The 19,202-nt window shown below is 34.4% G+C and overlaps 1 protein-coding gene across 2 annotated transcripts; it reads left to right on the top strand.

The window, feature by feature from the left end:
* Nucleotides 1–16,016: 16,016 nt before the first annotated feature.
* LOC117577353 (nucleolin-like) lies at nucleotides 16,017–17,450 on the top strand. 2 transcript variants are annotated; one of them, XR_007955675.1, is made up of 2 exons: nucleotides 16,017–16,135; nucleotides 16,964–17,450. XR_007955675.1 is itself a non-coding variant. In XM_034262293.2 (2 exons), the coding sequence occupies exons 1-2, from the start codon at nucleotides 16,105–16,107 to the stop codon at nucleotides 17,089–17,091; spliced, it is 174 nt and encodes a 57-aa protein (XP_034118184.1). In that variant the 5' UTR covers nucleotides 16,017–16,104; the 3' UTR covers nucleotides 17,092–17,450. The 2 variants fall into 2 exon arrangements, 1 of the variants encoding a protein (XP_034118184.1); XM_034262293.2 differs by having other exon boundaries at nucleotides 16,949–17,450.
* The last annotated feature ends 1,752 nt before the right edge of the window (nucleotides 17,451–19,202 follow it).

Raw genomic sequence — 19,202 nt, forward strand, 5'->3', positions numbered from 1 at the left:
GCAAGATAATACTTGGGTATAATTTGGGTATAATTCACTCATATGCGAGAAAAAGAAGGATTTGCATTCTATTTTTGTTTTTTTTCTTTTCTTTTTAAATAACACCATAAAGGATTCACAGGATGTTAATTAACTTTGCGAAAAGACACACATTTGATTTATGCTTTAAAGTTTTGTTCTAATTTTGTGATTTTTCCAGCTGTAAACAGTCAAGAACACGCAGTCAATAGGGAATAAATATTGCCAAACATAAATATTGAGCGCCAAGTGTGGCAGCATTAGAGTCCATACACACACACACACACACACACACACATAAATAGTTTTTCAATACAAGTTCTCCTCGAATGCAAGCAAATAAATGTTCAACCGCCACCCGCAGCCCACTAAACGGGTGTCTGTATCAACCATATGCCATATCCATTTATTTATCTATATGTTCTGCTGATAGAGACCGTGACAAAAACAAAACAAGTAAGAAAGCTACAGTCGAGTGTGCTCGACTGTCAGATACCGGCTACATATTTTTAATAAAAGCAAAGCAGTGCGGTATTATTATAAAAATATACCAAATCAGTATAAAAACAAAAATATACCGAAGTCTCAAAATAGTTTGTTTGTATTATTAAAAGTTACAAAATTAATATACATACATATATAAAAAATACTAAACTATACTGAAAAGTATATTTGGTATATGAATATATTATTACATTAGAAATATACCAGAGGCTATATTAATACCACATTACTAGAATATACCAAAAAAAAAAAAAAAAAAAAATATACAAAAACTATATTTGGTATATGTATGGATATACAATCACATTCAAAATATACCACAATATGTAAAATATGTCAGATTTTTCCCAAATCTACTAGGACACAATTGAATAATATACCAACAAAACACTAAATATACCGAAGTTTTTATATATATGCAGTAAAAGAAAAACAGTGCGGTATTATTGTTAAACAAGCCGGTATTAATATTCCGAAATAATACGAAAATATACCGTCGAGAAAATTTGCTATAAGGATATACTATTATTTTCAGAATATACCTTAGGGGCTGAAATACCAGAAGGAAAAGATATTGACATATACCGAATGGTATATTTGGTATATCGACATACTACTACATTCAAAATATACCGATTTTTTATAGCTCTACCTCTTAGAGTCTCTGAGATCTACCAGTTCAAACGGTTCTGTAGTCGGAAATCCATAATACCCTTCTACCCTATGGGTAGCGGGTATAAACAGCAAAAGCAGAGACAACGGCAGCGCGAGTTGCATTGAATTGCATTGCTATATCTCAAAATATGAGTATTCTCCGGTATATTGTACTATATATTGAGAGCATGGCTGGAAAAGTTCGCATATATAAATATGATGCCAACCATTTTGTTTAGCTTTGTCGCTTGTCGCGCTGTCTGTCATTGATTGACTGGACTTTTGTTCGTATCCCATTAACTAAATTGATTTGTTTCAAAATAAAATCTCACGACTGACACAGCCAAATGGCATTGCATTAAAAGTTAAAGCAAAAGCTGCAGCACATAATTCACAGGAAGTGGACCAAAAAACAACATTTTACTCGTTCGCTTCTCTTATGCACATAGTATATAGAAATCGGTTCCCCAATTTATAGATTTTATGTTCACAATTCTGTCGAATATCAATAGCTGCAATTCCACTTACTGTTATAGAACAGCATCTAAGGTAACTGAACTTAGGAATAATTTGAGTGCAAAAAGATGACAAATTAAAATGGTTTTGATGCAAAAAAATTTATCAACATTTTGTAGGATAAAAATCGTTCCCCAATTTAAAGATTTTATGTTCACAATTCTGCCGAGTATCAATGATCGAAGTGAGTTTCGCAATTCCTCATGCTGTTCTAGAACATTTGACTCATAGAAGATGAGAAATTATTGTTATGTAGATTTAAAGTCTTTTAGTAATTGAATTATTTAATAACACAAACATAGCTATAACATTTGTTGACATATTAGACTTTGACTTGGTGTTAGCCAAAGCCAATTTTAAAGTGAAAAGATTTTGAGCTTAAGTGGTTGTCGTGTGTATTTTGTTTATTTATTTTTTTCTGCATACTCAAAGGCATTTCTGCGGGTCTCATTCAATTTCAATTTATTACTTTGAGTATCGTGTTGTTGGTTGCCTTTGCCGAGCCAAGCAAAAAATGAAATCGCTGACAGCAGTCAGCTCAAATTCTATATACAAGTATCTCCGCTCTCACTCACCCACTCACTCTTACTCTTTCTCTCTCTCTCTCTCTCTCTCTATACAATTGCATTGCCATATCGAATTTCATTGAATGCATCCGCTTACGAGTCTGCATATCCTGACATGTCCTGTCCTGTCGCACATTGCATTTGCAATTTTTACAACACAAGCTGTGTTGCCGAGTAATAGAAGCCAAAGGTATTATCAACGTTTTGTCAAAGGCTGCTGCTGCTGCTCTCCAACAGTGTTCCGAAAGTGCGCACTTGAGCAAGGTCAATGGTCAAAAGGTGAACGATGAATGCTTATTAAAGGGGAATGGGAATATTTAGAAATTGAAAGAAAAAAGTATTTACTTTGAACTCTACTCATATAAATTATTTGCAATCATTTCACGCTGCTTTTCATGTACTAAATTTTCTCTCGGTTATCCTCTGAGACTTTAAAGCCTTTAAGGCGCCCTCATAAATATATCGCTGCTTCGAGAGCAAGCAAAATACGACACAACGCGTAATTATTATTGCGTATACGCCCTGTTGGTTGCAATTGCTGTCACTGCACAGTGGTTTCAATTGGGTACTCGAAGCGAGTGTTTGCTAATCAAAACGAATGGTTGACAAGATATATTTTATCTACTATATTTATATCATTTGTCTTTTAATACTTTTCCTATGTAAGTATTATTTTTTATAATTAGTGTAAATGTTGTTTTTAACCCACTGTACATTGCGCTGCTTTTGCTGACCAGCACACAGACAGTCCAGACAGAGAAGGTGAAACAGAGAGAAAAAGCGAGAAAGAGAGAAAGAGACACAGACTGAGGGCAACAACAGAGCAGTGAGAGTCTGTCAACGCTGGCGACAATTATGCGCATGTTGCCGGCTTAAGCAGCCATTGTTCCTTTTGCTGCTTTTTCATAAATTTAAATACAAAACATATTAAGTTTTATTGCATGGGGCTTAAGCTGTTGCCATCGCAGTTGCCATTTGCTTTAGGGCGTTTTGTAGGTACTGATCCCTGGCACACACATATGTATATGCATATATACTTATGCTTTTGAAATCCACTCTGATATTTACTAACCCGCATACGTTATGCCACTGAACTGCATTAAGGCAACCAAAAAACAAGAAGAGAACAACTTGGAAAAAAACAGAAGGGAAATGATGAAGAGTTTCCCTTCGCCTGTGATGTTGAATTTAATACTCTTTGTGCGGAGAGGCAACATAATTATGTTATGTGTGAAAAAGTGTTTTTGTGTGCTGCAAAACTGAGATATTACAAAGAAATGCTTGTAAGCATTTTAATTTATTAGTTGCGTGTAATAAATTGGATCCTTACTTACTATAAAGCTTTATTGCTAGCTCCACAAACAGCTTTATTTACACCTTTGTCTTAGCTTAGCGTCTTTAACGGCTTCTAAAAAATAAAGAACGATTAAGTGAAGCAAAAAGAATTTTCCTTATGTTCGTAGAGAAACATAAGAGTGAATTCTTTCTTCTTTATTAAATTTTATTATTTATAAGAAAAAAAAAATAGAAAATTGCAATTTAAATCATAACAAAGTGACAAACTAATTTCGTTTTGAAAGTGTTATTCTATTTCATGGTAAAATAATATAATTTGAAATGTAAGTAGAGTGCGATAGAAAGAATGTTGTTCGGTCAATCTCTGTTCGAAATGTTTAACATATGTTAATTATGTTAGTTTACAATTCTATAGTCATAACCAATAGCTTATTGTATCGTTTATCGACACGCTCTATTAAAAGTCAGTTGAATCTTGAACATATTATAATATAACATATTATTAATATAAACACCGTGTCTCATTTCTTAATAAGTATTTATTTATGAGTTAATTTAATCGCAGCCCAGACTGACAGTTTAATGTGTGCATCAAACAAATGTAGGCAATGAACTCCCACTGTTTTCATTCTATTATTTACAACACAGAATTAGCTAATGTAGTAGGGTCAAGTCCGAAGCGGTTCTGGAGAGCAGAAGAGTAATAAAGTCGCTAAAGGTCGTGGGTATCTATTGAATACCAAGCCACCAGGGCATTGATGGCAATGAGATCGCCGATACCCTATAGTCCTGCGATGTCTTGGCAGAGAAATTGAAGTAGACTCTAAGCTTCGGTGGGACGTGATCTGGCACTCTACTAACTGGAAGGCTGATGTACGAGTATGCTTAAATAAACATCAATTTAACCAAGTACGTCATGCACCTTTTAAAGAAAGTCGACAGCCTAATTCTCGTTATTTTAACTGGTCACTGTTTGTCGGCTACTTATGCAGTAAAGCTGGGCATTACAAATAGCAAATAGCGGAAATGTAATGAGACCGGAATTAAGAAAACACTGGAGCATATCATCTGTGTATGTCCAGTGTTATTCCGACTCCGGCTGAAATACTCGGATCTAAAAATGCATCCTTTGTGACTTCTGAGACGAAGTCAACTTACAACTACGGACCGCTATTAGTCCATTCTCCCTCGGTTCTACCTAAACCTAACTTACATTATTTTATAAATTACAATATTATTAAATGTAAGCCATGAAGCTTTGGTATTTCAATTGTAATATTTACTCCAAAAGCAATAACACATTTGAGGAAAATACTAAAAAAAAAGAATTCACAATCGAATTATATTTTAACTTTCTTTATTTTAACTTTTTTAATTATATTGGAGTTATTCTCTTCAGAATTTTTAGGTAACCATAAAATATATTAAATTGAAAGAGTATTCTCATTTTGTAATTTTATTAACAATGAAATAACAAATTTTTAATTTTAATTTACGTTCTTTCTTGTGTAGTTAATCCTAATTATATATTTAAAACTATATTATAAAATATCAAATTTAAGTCTTTCATAAGCTGTTCGAATGCATTACGTTGATTAGCTAAAGTGTCTCTAGTCGATTTACATATTTTGTTATTTTAAATATTTTATTTGAGTGAAAATTGTATACGCTGTGGGTGCGAATGGGAGACTCGTTGCTGGTAGCTGGTGGCTGGTAGCTTATTCCCAGGCGGATGCTGGTGGTATAAAAAAGTAATAAGAATTTGTTTTATCATCTAGATAGAATAACTGTTAATGCTCTCACACGCGAAGCTGATTCACACACATTTGTCAAGATGGTTTATTGCCCGCAGATCCAAAGCTGAAGCCGGAGTAGGAATGGGACTCGGAGTTGAAGTCGGAGTCGGAGTTGGGTGTTGCTGTCGTTGCTGTTGGTGTCTTGGCTAAGTACAGCGAGGCGCAATGGCAATAAAAATATGGCCTCAACAGGATTAATACATTATTTCCGCTTTTGCATTGCAGCCGCCCGAGCAGGGGGAACATGAGTTGCTGTACCAGGTGAAGCCACAAAATGGCGCACACGTGTGTGTGTGTATGTGTGTGTGTGAGTGTGTGAGAGATAGAGAGAGATAGCGTACTTGGACTGCGACAACTCCAAATCCTCTGCTCAGGCATTTGTTGCCATTTGCTCCTCTGTTATTGTTGTTGTTCGAGGTGCTGATGTTGTCTGTTGTTGTTTTGCGCTTTTATGATTATTGTAGTGCCACACTTGGCATCACCATCTCTCTCTCTCTCTCTCTCTCTCTCTCTCTGTGTGTGTTTCTGTCTCTCCCCTCCTCTGTTGTAGCAGGCACTTATGCTTATGTTTTCGGCTCTTATGGCTCTCGCCCGTTGTTACCACAGCCTTTGAAGTGCACTTTGCTGTTTCATTTCACTATATTTGTTAAGCATATTTTTATTTATATATATGTATGTATATTTACGAACACACACACACACACACACAGTGCACATCACAATTCCGACTATATGACTGCGTCTACGATACTCTATCCTTGCAGCATATTTGCATAACTGCTGATGTCTGTGGCGCCTTTTAAAATGACAACAACCTTCAAATAATTTATTTACGTATTCACTTAATTCGTAAATTATTTTATTATTGCTTACTTTATTTATAAAATATATGTCAGATATTCTTTTTTTTTGTATACTTACATATATCTTTAAAGGAATACTTTATATACTTTTTCTTTCTCTTATATAGTTGTATAAAAACAACTACAAAATTAAACATTTTCGCCAAATTTCCCGCTAAGAAAAAATAATAAAAAAAATGATATAAAAACCCAATTTCAGTATTAATACATAACGAGACAACCAAAGTATTTTCAAAATAAGTTTTGAAACATTTTTCACCTTTTCACCAATAGTTATTGAATAAACAAAAAATATAATGTCGTAATTTATATCTTTAAGTTTACTTTATTCACTACACATAAATATCTAAAAGATATAGAAGTAGCAGCATCTTTTCAGGGTTTTTGTGAAAATTTATTAAATATTTTTTTTATTTTCTTTTCCGGATCAAATTAATCAAATATCTTTATAAAATAACTTTTGATACACATAAAACTTAAGTATTCAAAATACAGACTTCATTTATTTCTTTTTCTTATTTACATAGAGCTCAATTGCACAAATTTTTACTTCTATATGCTTAGGTGATAAAAAACAGGAATGCTTAACACAAAAGTAGAGAAAAAGAATCGGATAATTTTCCATACAATGCGTTTTATATTTATTTAAATTACAAATTTATCAATATTTATTTTAATTATTTGAACAATCAACAAGGTTTTTTTTATAAATTAACTTTAAATTTCCTTAGTTCGAATGTGTTGCCAAATGTATTAAGAAATTTGTTTCATGAAATGGAAATGCACAAAATATTTTTTATCCACTTAGCTGTTTGAAATTATCTTATTTTATATTTTTTAATTGAATTTAATTCCATCTTCATTCTATTTTGTATTTTTACTTATTATTTTATATTTTTTTTTATAATTATGTATGTTTTTATGTTATATTTTTATTTTTGTTATATTCTTGGATTTCTATAAATCTATAAATTATTTTTCTCTTAGATTACTATTATAAAATATATAAGAGTACATTTCTATACTAATTATAGCTGCGAATTGTTAGTATAACATTTATGTTGAGCTTAAATCGGTTAGGATATTTGCAAGTTCTTCTAATGTTCATAGTAAAACTCTTACGCGTTTTTTTTCTTTTTTTTTGGGGACTCTTGACTGGATATATGTATGTATGTATGTTTGTGTAGTACGGCGACAGTGTTGACCACAGACTACACATGTAACTAGTTGGTACTAACAAGCCACTTCACACTCACAATACACACACACACTAACGCACACCATCACACACACACACAATTAATAGACGAGGGGCGGCAGCAGAAGTGCATATCAATTTGTTGCTGTCATTTGTGACGGGATGCCTAAGAGTCCTTTGCTTGAACAAAGGACTAAGCCCCACTCAATGGGCTTTGAAGTAATGGAAATGATATAACACACACACATACACACACACACATATAGCTGCATATTTAAGTTGAATTATGCTGGAATATATATGTATGTGTGTGTGTAGAAGCAGCTGGCAGGATTCCAACTAGATTTAAATGCGCTAATTGTTTGCTTATTTATTTTAAACAAAAACTCGGTAAGGCCAAAAGAAAATAAATGAAATTTTTCCAACATGCTTTGCTTGCTCTATCTCTCTTCCTCTTCCTCTACCCTCTCTCTCTTTCTCTATCGCTGTCTTTGTCTCTGTCGCAGTCTGGGTTTCTGGCCATTCATTCACTTGGCCTCCATAATAAAACAATAAACTGTAACAATAGCAATTAAAAATCGCTGAAAGCGGATGTCCTGATAAAGTTGCCAGACCCTGGTGACGGTCACCATGGCCACTCCTCCACCTCCACCTCCACCTCCTCCTTCTTCTCCTCTTGCTTCTGCTCTTTCTTGCCTCTCCTTGCTGACATTCTGCTGCTACTGCGGCTAGCTAGTCAGCCAGTTGGGCACGCTTCATTTCGGTGCTCATCGTCCTTGGGCAGCGTCCTGCGTATTGTTGTAATTATGCATTATGCTTTCGCCTTTGCTTTACTTTTTCCTTTAATCCTGCTCCTTTATTTTTTCGTTTTTGTTTTGCCTGCTTTCGCTCAATGCCCAACATTCATTTGTGGATTGCATTTGCCCAAAATGAAATGCCATTTAGCCGTTAGGCAGTACTTCCTGTCTACGTCTCTCTCTATCTCTATCTCTATCTCTCTCTATCTTTTTCGGTGACAGTGGCGCCTTCATTTCTGCCCAGATTGCTTGCCAAATGTTGCACTGTCACCTTTTGGGCATCTCCTCAAGCTGCCTTCCTGCTGTCCTTCCCTCGCATCCAAGACATTGATAAACGACGAACGTCGCTGCATTGCAATTGCACAAACTTTCGATAGTTTTGTAAAACTAAAACCAAATTAAAAAAGTCACAAATTTGTATGTTTACTTTATTTCTTGATGGTCGAACTAATTCGAACTAATTGTGATAAATATTGTAAAAATTATTTTAATACTAATGTATTAATGAATGTAATATGTAGTATATTGATATACCACATATTGTATTCGCTATATTTGAATATTTTTTGGTATATTTAAAGAACAATTTATTATAAATATAATAATATTTATCTCAGTATATTTCAGTATTTTTAGGTTCATTCATTTAGTATATTTAGAGAATAATACCGCATGGTTTTGCTTTTATTCTTTTTTGATATACCACATATTGTATTCGCTATATTTGAATATTTTTTGGTATATTTAAAGAACAATTTATTATAAATATAATAATACTTATTTCAGTATATTTCAGTATTTTTATGTTCATTCATTTAGTATATTTAGAGAATAATACCGCATGGTTTTGCTTTTATTCTTTTATTGATATACCACATATTGTATTCGCTATATTTGAATATTTTTTGGTATATTTAAAGAACAATTTATTATAAATATAATAATATTTATCTCAGTATATTTCAGTATTTTTACGTTCATTCATTTAGTATATTTAGAGAACATTACCGCATGGTTTTGCTTTTATTGTAAAAGGAAAGTTGTGCTAATTCTTTATCTATAAAATAGTTATCTCTTAATTTTAATATAAATTTTAAACCCCTTTTTTGTAAAATATTTGTTATTCAAACTAAATATAGTCAGAATCGAATTGAGAATTAACCAAAGTCAAATGTCAATCTCATTAATAAATGCAATAATTATTTATGCTCGCAATCGATATGCGATATACGTTGCCTTATTAATGTTGCATATCTGTATATGAATTCTCAAAGATTGTTTTAGGTTTATTTATGCATTCGCTTGGCACACATAACATAACATCACATAACATAACGATAACTACTTGAGCTCCTTTGGGTTTGCGGGTGTCTAATAGATTTAAATGTCTGTCTGCTCAGCAAATTCGCCTTCACCCATCACCCATCACCCATCAGCTGTCAGCTGTCACAGAGTGTATTGTAAATACCTATGTGAGTTGAGGCGACTCTCTTCTAAGACCATTTGAATTTCAGATTTAACATTTCACATTTTAGTTTGCGAGATTTGCGAGTATTACAAATGCAGGCTGGCAGGCGGGGAGGCAGTCAGGCTTTAGGATACCTTCCATCTATCTATCGTGCTCAGACAGTGTCATACGAGTCGTATACGTAACATATTCGTAGTCGTAGTAGTTCCGCTCGAATGTCCTACAAATTGATTTGGCTCGCCGGTTCTATGAGCAATGGTCTATAAATGGTCTATAAATCAAAACGGCAGCTCTTCGCTCGCACATATGCAAATTGTCTGAGCATGAGAGAGCGAGAGAGAGAGCGATAGAGAGAGGAAGAGACAGAGGCAGAGACACGTCCATAATCACAATGCAGTCAATAAAATCGGGGCAATCATGTTGCATGTCCAGCTGGACATATGCTTGACTGAGTATGTGTGTGTGTGTGTGTGTGTAAGTGTGTGCTGCCCATTTGTTTATAATAATGCGCAGCAGTGCGTTAAACAATTACATTAGGCTGAGGCGAGCATTCGACTTCGGCATGCCAATGCCAATTTAATTGACAGTTATGAAGATTGTCAAACATACAATTATAACACTCGCCTTGCTATCTGCCCTCATCGATCTGACAGCGATGTTTGTGTCTATGTGTGTGTGCGTGTGTGTGCGGCCATTTTGTGGTGATACAGAAGAGACACACACACACACACACACCGACGCACGTCCAGTCAGATTATTAACATGTTAATCCAAATGTAATGAGCGTAAGGATAACTCATTCAGATGCCTTGTTTACGGGCGAAACAAACCGAGACATTGCCAAGATTCCACAATACAACAATCTATGTTATATAGAATACATACTATATATCTCGGAAGAAACACAAACAGTGCAGTTCATTTGCTTAGAAACAGAGCAACATTTATGCGCCCTTTTGTTCACTTCATTTGCCATTTGCCAGATATATGTATATTCTTTTTGTTCTGCTCCGTTCTGTTCAATTCAATTTACCACACACTCGCACACATTCAGCGTCATTCATTTTGTCTCTCGCACATTTAATATTGAATTCATTGTGTGAATGGAGACTTACTCAATTACATTTGAGTTCTTTAATCACTACACAGTCAGCCAGCATTGTGTAATTGTTGTTGTTGCTGTTTGTTATTGCCTGCGAATTGGCCATATTGTCTCTCTGTCTCTCTCTCTCTCTCTCTCTCTCTCTCTCTCCATCTCTCTCTGGGTTCTCTGGGCTATCATCGGAGGCGGAGGACAACAGATTTTCGAGTTTATCGAAATTCCAATGAAATTCTGCTGGCATCAAGCTGTCTCTGCCTGCTCTTATCAAATTGAATTAATGCGGCATATATCACAAAATCATAACACACACACACACACACACACACTCGCACACACACTCAAGTTTGGCTTATCATTCGTCGATTCGCTCCCCGCCTGCCAATCAAATTGTAGTTGCGCTTTGCGTCTTGTTGATGTTAAAGGAGCAGAGAGCTTTGCCTTCCTGCCTTTCCTCTCTACCACAACGTAGTCCCCTCCCCTCTCAACCCCCCGCCCCCCTCAATCATGGGAGGAGGTGGGAACTCGTCTCTTTTCATAGCTGTTGTTCACACATCAAATTAGTTCTATTTGCGGCTGGTCTGGTAGCTTTTAATGTGCGGCCAGCTGGTTGCTTTGGTCATTTCTCTCTCTCCCTCTCTCTGTATGTGTCTATGTGTGTGTGTGTGTGTGTGGTGTGCGTGTCCATGTGTGTGTGAGTATTGGTCATATTGCTGGACAAACACTGTGAATACGGCCAAAGCAATGCAAACATAATGAAGTTGTCAGCACACAAAACAACTCAAAATAATTTTCATTTGATTTGATTTTGATTGCGTTTTATATTAACACTGGCCATACACACACACGCACACACACATGCCCAGATTTAGCTGCCAGTCTCTCTGGCCCCCTTCCCTTCCCTTCCCTTCCCTTCCCTTCCTTTCCCTTCCCTTTCCACTGTTCTCCTACTCTAGACCGAATTCAAATTTGGTTTAGCATTTGTCAGATGATTGACATCTCAATGCTAAATTTTACCAAGCGCCGGCAGCCAAAAGCTCTTGACCTGCTTATGCTGGAAGCCAACAACAACAACAACAACAACGTCAACAACAACAACAACAAGACCAACATCGATGGCAAGAATAACAACAACATTTGGCAAAGGCTCGCATCGTTTGCATATTGTAAACGTTTCCATGTGGCAAGATTTATGAAAAGCTGTCATGAAAAACTCGAAAACAGAGAGATGCAAAATATTGCACGACCCCATGATACTCTCTATCACCCCATCAAAGCTAAAAAGAAACTTAATTACAGCAAGATAAACCTTAACAAGAAAAGAGAAAACTAAGCTAAAGACCAGAAAAAATATGTAGGTAAAGAAATACGAAAAATGAAAGTGCGAGAGAAAGAAGAAATTTCCAATAAAGAAATAAATTCATATCTCATTCATAAATTTCAAAAGCACATTAAGGTGAAGAAGTAATTGAAAACAATACAAGAATCAGACTTAATCAAATGCGTTTACTTTAAAGTACTCATAACTTTATACTCAATAAGAAGAAGCTTAAATTTAACGTTGTGCTTAAAGCATGTAAAATAGAAAAATATATTGTAGCTAAAAGAATGCATTTAAGCCTAATTGCATTGGTAATAAATACCATATAAGAATAGTAGAAAATATAAATATAAAGAAAAAATGAATTGAACTATTTAAGAATTACAACCTAAACTCTATGAACGTAATAAAAGAGAAAAAATAAAGGAAATAATAATTGTAATATCTATAAATGAAATATACATTTATTTTATAAAATAAAATTATGAAATAAATTAAATCAAAATTGAAGCTAAAACAAATTAGAGCTTGTTGAAAAGCCTAATTATATTTTAGAATGTGTTTGACGGGTAAAGAGAAAAATATCAAAACTTATGATTAAAAAGCTGTGTATTATATAAAAAAAAATTATGTATTCAAATTATAAGCGAATAAAGTTAAAACTTTATTCAGAAAACATATAAAACAAAGTATTTATTGAGCTGTGAGCTTATTAAAGGAACTTAAATTTGCTTAAGAATTTCTCTATAAAAAATATGTTTGACCGAAAATAAAATATTAAAATTATGATTTAAATGAAAAGCCTTTTTTCGCATAAAATGTATTGCAAAATAATCGAAATTATATTGTATAAGTCTTATTTTGTTGTGAACTTATTGAATTGTTTCACATTTATTTAAGAAATTGTATATCAAAGTGTAATTTTCGGGCAATCAAATAATTCATCATTCTTTATGTAAATTAATTTCAACTTGGTACATAAAAAGGGGTAAAAGTATTTAAGAAAATAGAGTTATATAAAGTAGTTTTAATATTTGAATTTATTTATTTTTGGAGTATGTTTATTTAAAAAATTCAAAATGTTCGATTTCATTTAAAAGAAAATAAAGTAGTATCGAAATTTGTATTTTCAAACGAGCTTAACTTTTATTCAGATATTGTATTTCACTCAAGTTTGCTGCACATCCGTTGGACTCTCTGAGTGCACCATATTTTGTAGGGTATGAAAATAATGAGAAACATTCGAACGCGAACGTTGAGGCATTGACGAAATGCGGGTGCTGACAAAATGCTAAATGTGCAATCGGCAACGCTCAGTGACGCCTGTCGCCTGCCACATCAGACAGACATAGAAGTATATACATATATAGGATATATAGAGAGGCAACCCGCATGTGTCAATATATTTGGTGATATTTACTCAAATTTCATGCAACAGCAACAGCAACAGCAACAACAACAGCAGAAGGAGGACACAGTGACAGACTCAGGCAATGAACTAAATTAGAATTTGCGAGCAACGTGTGGCAAATGTGTGGGCAGAGCGACACTTTCGCCAGTGGTCGAAGAAGTGTCAGTGACCTGGAAGAAACAACTGCATATATATCTAGTATATATATATGGTATATATATGTGTGTATAGTATAAGAAATAAATCGAAAGCAGATTGCAAAAATCAAAGTCAACAACAATCAACGCCAATCGAAGGCGAATGTCATCAATGACAGCTTGCAAGAAAACCAAAACCATTTCTCAAGACGAATATATATATATGATTTGATGCTATATACTTATATTGTAGTATGTGTGGTGCATGCATGCAGCATAGCAGATATTTTGTTGACCACACAACGTCATCATCTAGATAGATGGAAAGATTGATAGACAGATTGTTATACTTAGATAGATAGACATAGTTGGATAGATAGTTGAGCATTGGATGGCTGAATGTTATCAATGTTGATGCTGCTGCTTAGCGAAAGAGACAGATAGATTGTGGGAAAGAGAGTGAGAGGGAGAGAGCATGAGAACATTATGAGATGACGTGATAGGCACGTTTATCGTCTATTGTGAAGCGTGGCTCGAGTTCAATAAGCTGCTTCTTGCATAAGTTTTGTGCTAAGCATAATTCCCGTCGATCTGACAGCGTCTTCTCTTTCCCATTCTCTTTCTCTCTCACTCTCTCTAGTGCCTTCGGGCCTTTTGATTAACATTACTCAACAAGCTCATTCACATGCATAGTTGGCAGTTGGCGTATTACTTGCCACAAGCTGAATACCAACTAAATGAATAACACACAGCATGACACAGCCACCCAACACAACCATCAGCCAACTAACAACAACTAGTAACAACAACAACAACAACAACAACAAAAACAATGAGAACATCTGGCAAATGCTGCTGACGTTGGCACACTTAAAGTTCATAAAAAAGTCAAATTAATTCAAATTGCAATGCAAACGAAACTCGCAGCCAGCCAACCAAAGAGCGAAAGACAGAGAGGGAGAAAGAGAGCTAGTGTGTGAGTGCATGTGTGTGTATGTGTGTGCAGTGTTGTGTAGTGTGCTTAACGCGCTGCTCGTTGTTGTTGTTGTTGTCGCTTAACTTATTTCATTAGCTCCTAAATGTATGCAATTTGACATTTTTAATTTAACTTTCTCTTTCGCGCCAACCGCGCCGTCTGCATCTGTGTGTGTGTCTGGGTGTGTGTGTGTGCTCTTCAGGTGTGTGCAGTTTTTATTGTGTGGGTGCAGAAGCGAGGTCACAGCGCCTTGTCACAACATTAAGTGTGAATACATTAGCCTGGCTTACAACTTTCACACAACACAAAACAGTCTCTTGCTCGCCTGCTCGAAGCACTCACGACGTCGACTCATCGAGTCCATACAAAAAGCTGAACTGAACTCAACTAAACTCAGCTAAGCTGAGCTGAGCTTAACAGCTAAGCTGTGGAAGACAGCGTCTATTATAAATAGAAACTTAATGGGTTTCATTTGGCAAAACAAAATTATCCATATATTAAAGTATTTTGTATTATGAAAGACAACATCAAAGCTTTGATAATTATTTATAGAAATTAAGTCAGGAATTTAAAGTAACATATTTCTTTGGAAAAGTCTTGAATTTTATGTTTTTGTTGAATATTTAAGATTAATTTCTAAAATTATTAAACAAATTCATTTAAATTACTTTGTTCGAAGTAGGATTTATTTTACTTTTAGATACTTACCATTTATTACTAAAAGTATGGAGTGGGAATCTTATTTTAGTATAAAATGGTTTACATTTATTTTAAAATCTATTATTTATATGGTTATTTTATCTTATTAATTAATTGAATAAATAATTGAAATAATCAGAAAGAAATTAAATAAAATCTACAGCAGACAAAAATATTGAAATGTTGTTTTTTTATTGGCAAATTTATGGCAAATATTTTTGTTACACATTTATTAAATAAATAGAGAAAACAATAATTAACTTTTGTAAGACAATTTAACATTAATTAAAAAAAAAAAAAAAATGAAAATAATAATAATTAAAATCTCTATTTACTTAATTTTGATTGTATTTTTTTGAAGCAATAGTTTTGTTTCCTTTCTGATAGTAATACAAGACTTGAAATCAATTTTGTTATATTTATTATAACATGAAATTTTTTGAAATGCTTTTAAAAAACAAAGTCACATATTAAACCAAATATTAAATGTTATTGTATTTAGTTGTCAATTTTTACGACTTCTTTTTATACATATAATTTATTTTATTTTATTTGTTATACATCAATATCAAAGTATTTATTCACTTTTTTATATTGTATATTTTTTGTCCTAATTAAGAACTTTTTTGAATTGATTATTTATTTATGTCTCCTCAGCAACCTTTGCTATTTTTTCTTTCATTTCATTCAGCAGCAACTCATTTACAAATATCCATAATGAATTATTATTTTGAGAGACTGCAGCTCAAGTTTCCCTCAGATAGGAGAGAAGAAGAAAAAATGTGATGGCTAAAATGAAAGTCGATGCGAGGGCATGTGAGTTTCATCATCAGCCTCGGATTATTATTTGTGCTGTGGCAGCAGCAGTTTCATTTACCTTTCAGCATAATCTTTTCATCTTGCCACTTGCCTCAATCAAGCAAACCGACCGCATTCCCCCGCCCTCTGTCCATGATCCCTTCAGCTTCAGTTCGTTCCTCGACTATGATAATATATGACTTAAGAGTACGTGCAGGCGACGTTTTTGAGATTGTTGTTTCGTTGCTGCTGCTGATGAGTTTGTGGCGTTGCATGCCCCACAGCTGTGCGCCTAGAAGCACGCTATATAATTTTCCCATTTTTATAGTGCACCTCTGGCTCAGCAGCAGCAGAAGCAGAAGCAGCACTCGTTGCACACACGTGTCGATGAAGTTTTCTGCTGACAATGCGCGCGCGTTGTTTTGTTTCAGGCAACAAGCAGCAAGCAGCAAGCGACATGCAGCTTGCCACTTGAAAAGTTCCGCTTAAGTGCCGTCAGTCTCTGTCCGTCTGTCTGTCTGTCTGTCTGTCTGTCTGTCTGTCCGTCTGTCTGTCCGTCTGTCAGGTAAGACAGCAGCGCCGCATCGAAACGCGCAAAATTTCGCAACAGTTAGACGCAGACGTCGCTTGATTTCATTTTTGCTTGGCTTGGCGCTGCACACTTCAATTTGCATATCCATGCAGAATGAGAGATTCATTTGCGTCCTTGCTATTCATTTGGATGCTGCGCCGAGCGCCAATTTCTTTACCTTACTTTCTTAGTCCAACACACGCACACTTCACACACCAGCTATATGTATGCTATATACACTTATGTTCAATTTTCAATAGCATTGGCAATTGCAGTTAAACTTCTGCATTTGATTGACGCCCATGATGCAGAACAGGACAACGACGACGAGGACGATAAGGACGAGAAGGACGAGAAGGAGAACGAGGACGCTGACGACAGCGCTTGGAACTTATGTTGCTGATTTTGGTTTTGCCAGTTGACGTTGATGTGATACATGTGTGCACATATGTGGTCTCTCTCTCTTTTCTCTCCTTTCCTCTCCTCTCCCCTACATTCCTTCTCTCGCTCTCTTCACGCTGCTCACTGAAAATGCCATTTAAATAGCTCGAGGCCAGGGCCTTTTAATGCTGATGCTGAAAAGCAGCAGCAACGTGATTCACAACAACGATTTGCTGCTGCTGCAATGCAAACAAACTCAACGAGTCGATATCCTACATAACTTCGGAAAAATAATAAAAATCAGTGAAATCAAATAAAGGTAGAGAAACATTGAAATTTAAATAAGTAAAGTTAGCTCTGAATTATGCTAATTAATAGATGCAAACTTTATTTAAGTGCATGTTCCAGATATGGTCTGACAATTTAATCAGTGTAAACTCAGTATATATTAGAAATTAAATCGTTAAAATAATCATGGAAATACGTTAATTATTAATTATTAAATATTAAATGGATAACTAATGTATTATCATTAAATAAAGCAACAGATATCTTAAAATCTGAATAAAAATAAGAAATGGATTTATGGCTGTAATAAAGTATTAAGAATGTTGAAAGAATTTAAGAAATTAAATCATTGAAGCTAGTTTTGTATAACTTTGATAAGTAGAATAAAGAAAAAGCTCTTAAGGTAATGAGAAATATCTATAAAATTAGCACAATTAATGGTGTAAAAATACAAAATCAAAATATTTATGTAAATATTTAAAATGTCTTCAACATAACTAGAAATTTCAATAATTATTACACCAATTTTCAAAAAAATGTAAATTGTGTATACCAAGAAAACAAATAACTTACATAAATTGCTTAATTTATATTACTCTTTTTTTATAGAAAGCAAACGGTAAATAAGTATGCCATGAAATAAAATATCTGTAAATAGCTTTATAAGCTAATGTATGAATCTACCCTCCATATATTTTGTAAATTTGTCCTTAGAGTCCTTGCGGTGTTTGTGACCAACGAAGATGTGATAATAAACGTGGACTTGACGCATGCATGCTTGAGGTCGCATAATGACGCCTTCAGTTGGATGGATGGACAGACATGTGACTTGTGATGAGGAAATGTAACAAGTATTGATTGACTGATCAACAAAAGGGAACAAAGTGACGGCTGATGATATAATGTGAAGTGCTTTTCATACCCGCTAGTCATAGGGAAAAAGGGTATTATAATTTTGTGCCTGTAGGTAATGTATGTACATATGTATGTAACAGGAAGAATGGGTTATCTTTGATCCCGAAAAGTATATATATTCTTAAGCAGCGTCAAGTATGAGATCTCAGAGAATTTAAGAGATAGAGCAATATACGTATGTAGGATGGTAGAATGGTATATTTTGAATGTAATAGTATTTAAATATATCAAATATAATCTTCGGTATATTTTTGTATTTTTTGGTATATTATTCAATTGAGTGCTATTTGATTTGGGAGATAATGTGGCTTATTTTATACCCAATGGTATATTTTCAATGTAATAGTATATCGATATACCATAGTATAGTATATCGGTATATTTTTGTATTGTATGGTATATTTTGAATGTCACACTATATCGATATACTAAATATACGCTTTTAATTTGGTATACAATATGAATAAAAACGCACTTTTATTCAAATTTAATATCGGGTATCTTAAAGTCGAGCACACTCGATTGTAGCTTCTTTCCTTGTTGTATAAGTAGCTGAAAAAAAGGGCAAGAAATTGGCGAGAATTGGTAAGAAAGCCGTCTGCTATGGAGTGAGATTTAAAATCAAATTAAATGCCTGTTGACATGCCACACACACACACACACACACACACACACACACACACACACACAAACACACACACACAGAAAGTGAGTGAGGCCTTGGCTATAAATGCCCTTTTGCTGGTGGATGCTGTTACTGTTGCTGTTGCTGCTGCTGCACATGAAGTGTCCTGTAATAAATATCTCTCCAAAACTTTGCACAGCTTCTCCAGCTGTGTGAGCAGCTCATGTGTAGCGATAAAATGTATCTAATTTAAGATGTTTTTGCCGCTCGAACGACTGACTGCCAGCTTTTGAACTCATCCTCTG

Source organism: Drosophila albomicans, chromosome X (genome assembly GCF_009650485.2).
Source record: "Drosophila albomicans strain 15112-1751.03 chromosome X, ASM965048v2, whole genome shotgun sequence".
Lineage (NCBI taxonomy): Eukaryota > Metazoa > Arthropoda > Insecta > Diptera > Drosophilidae > Drosophila > Drosophila albomicans.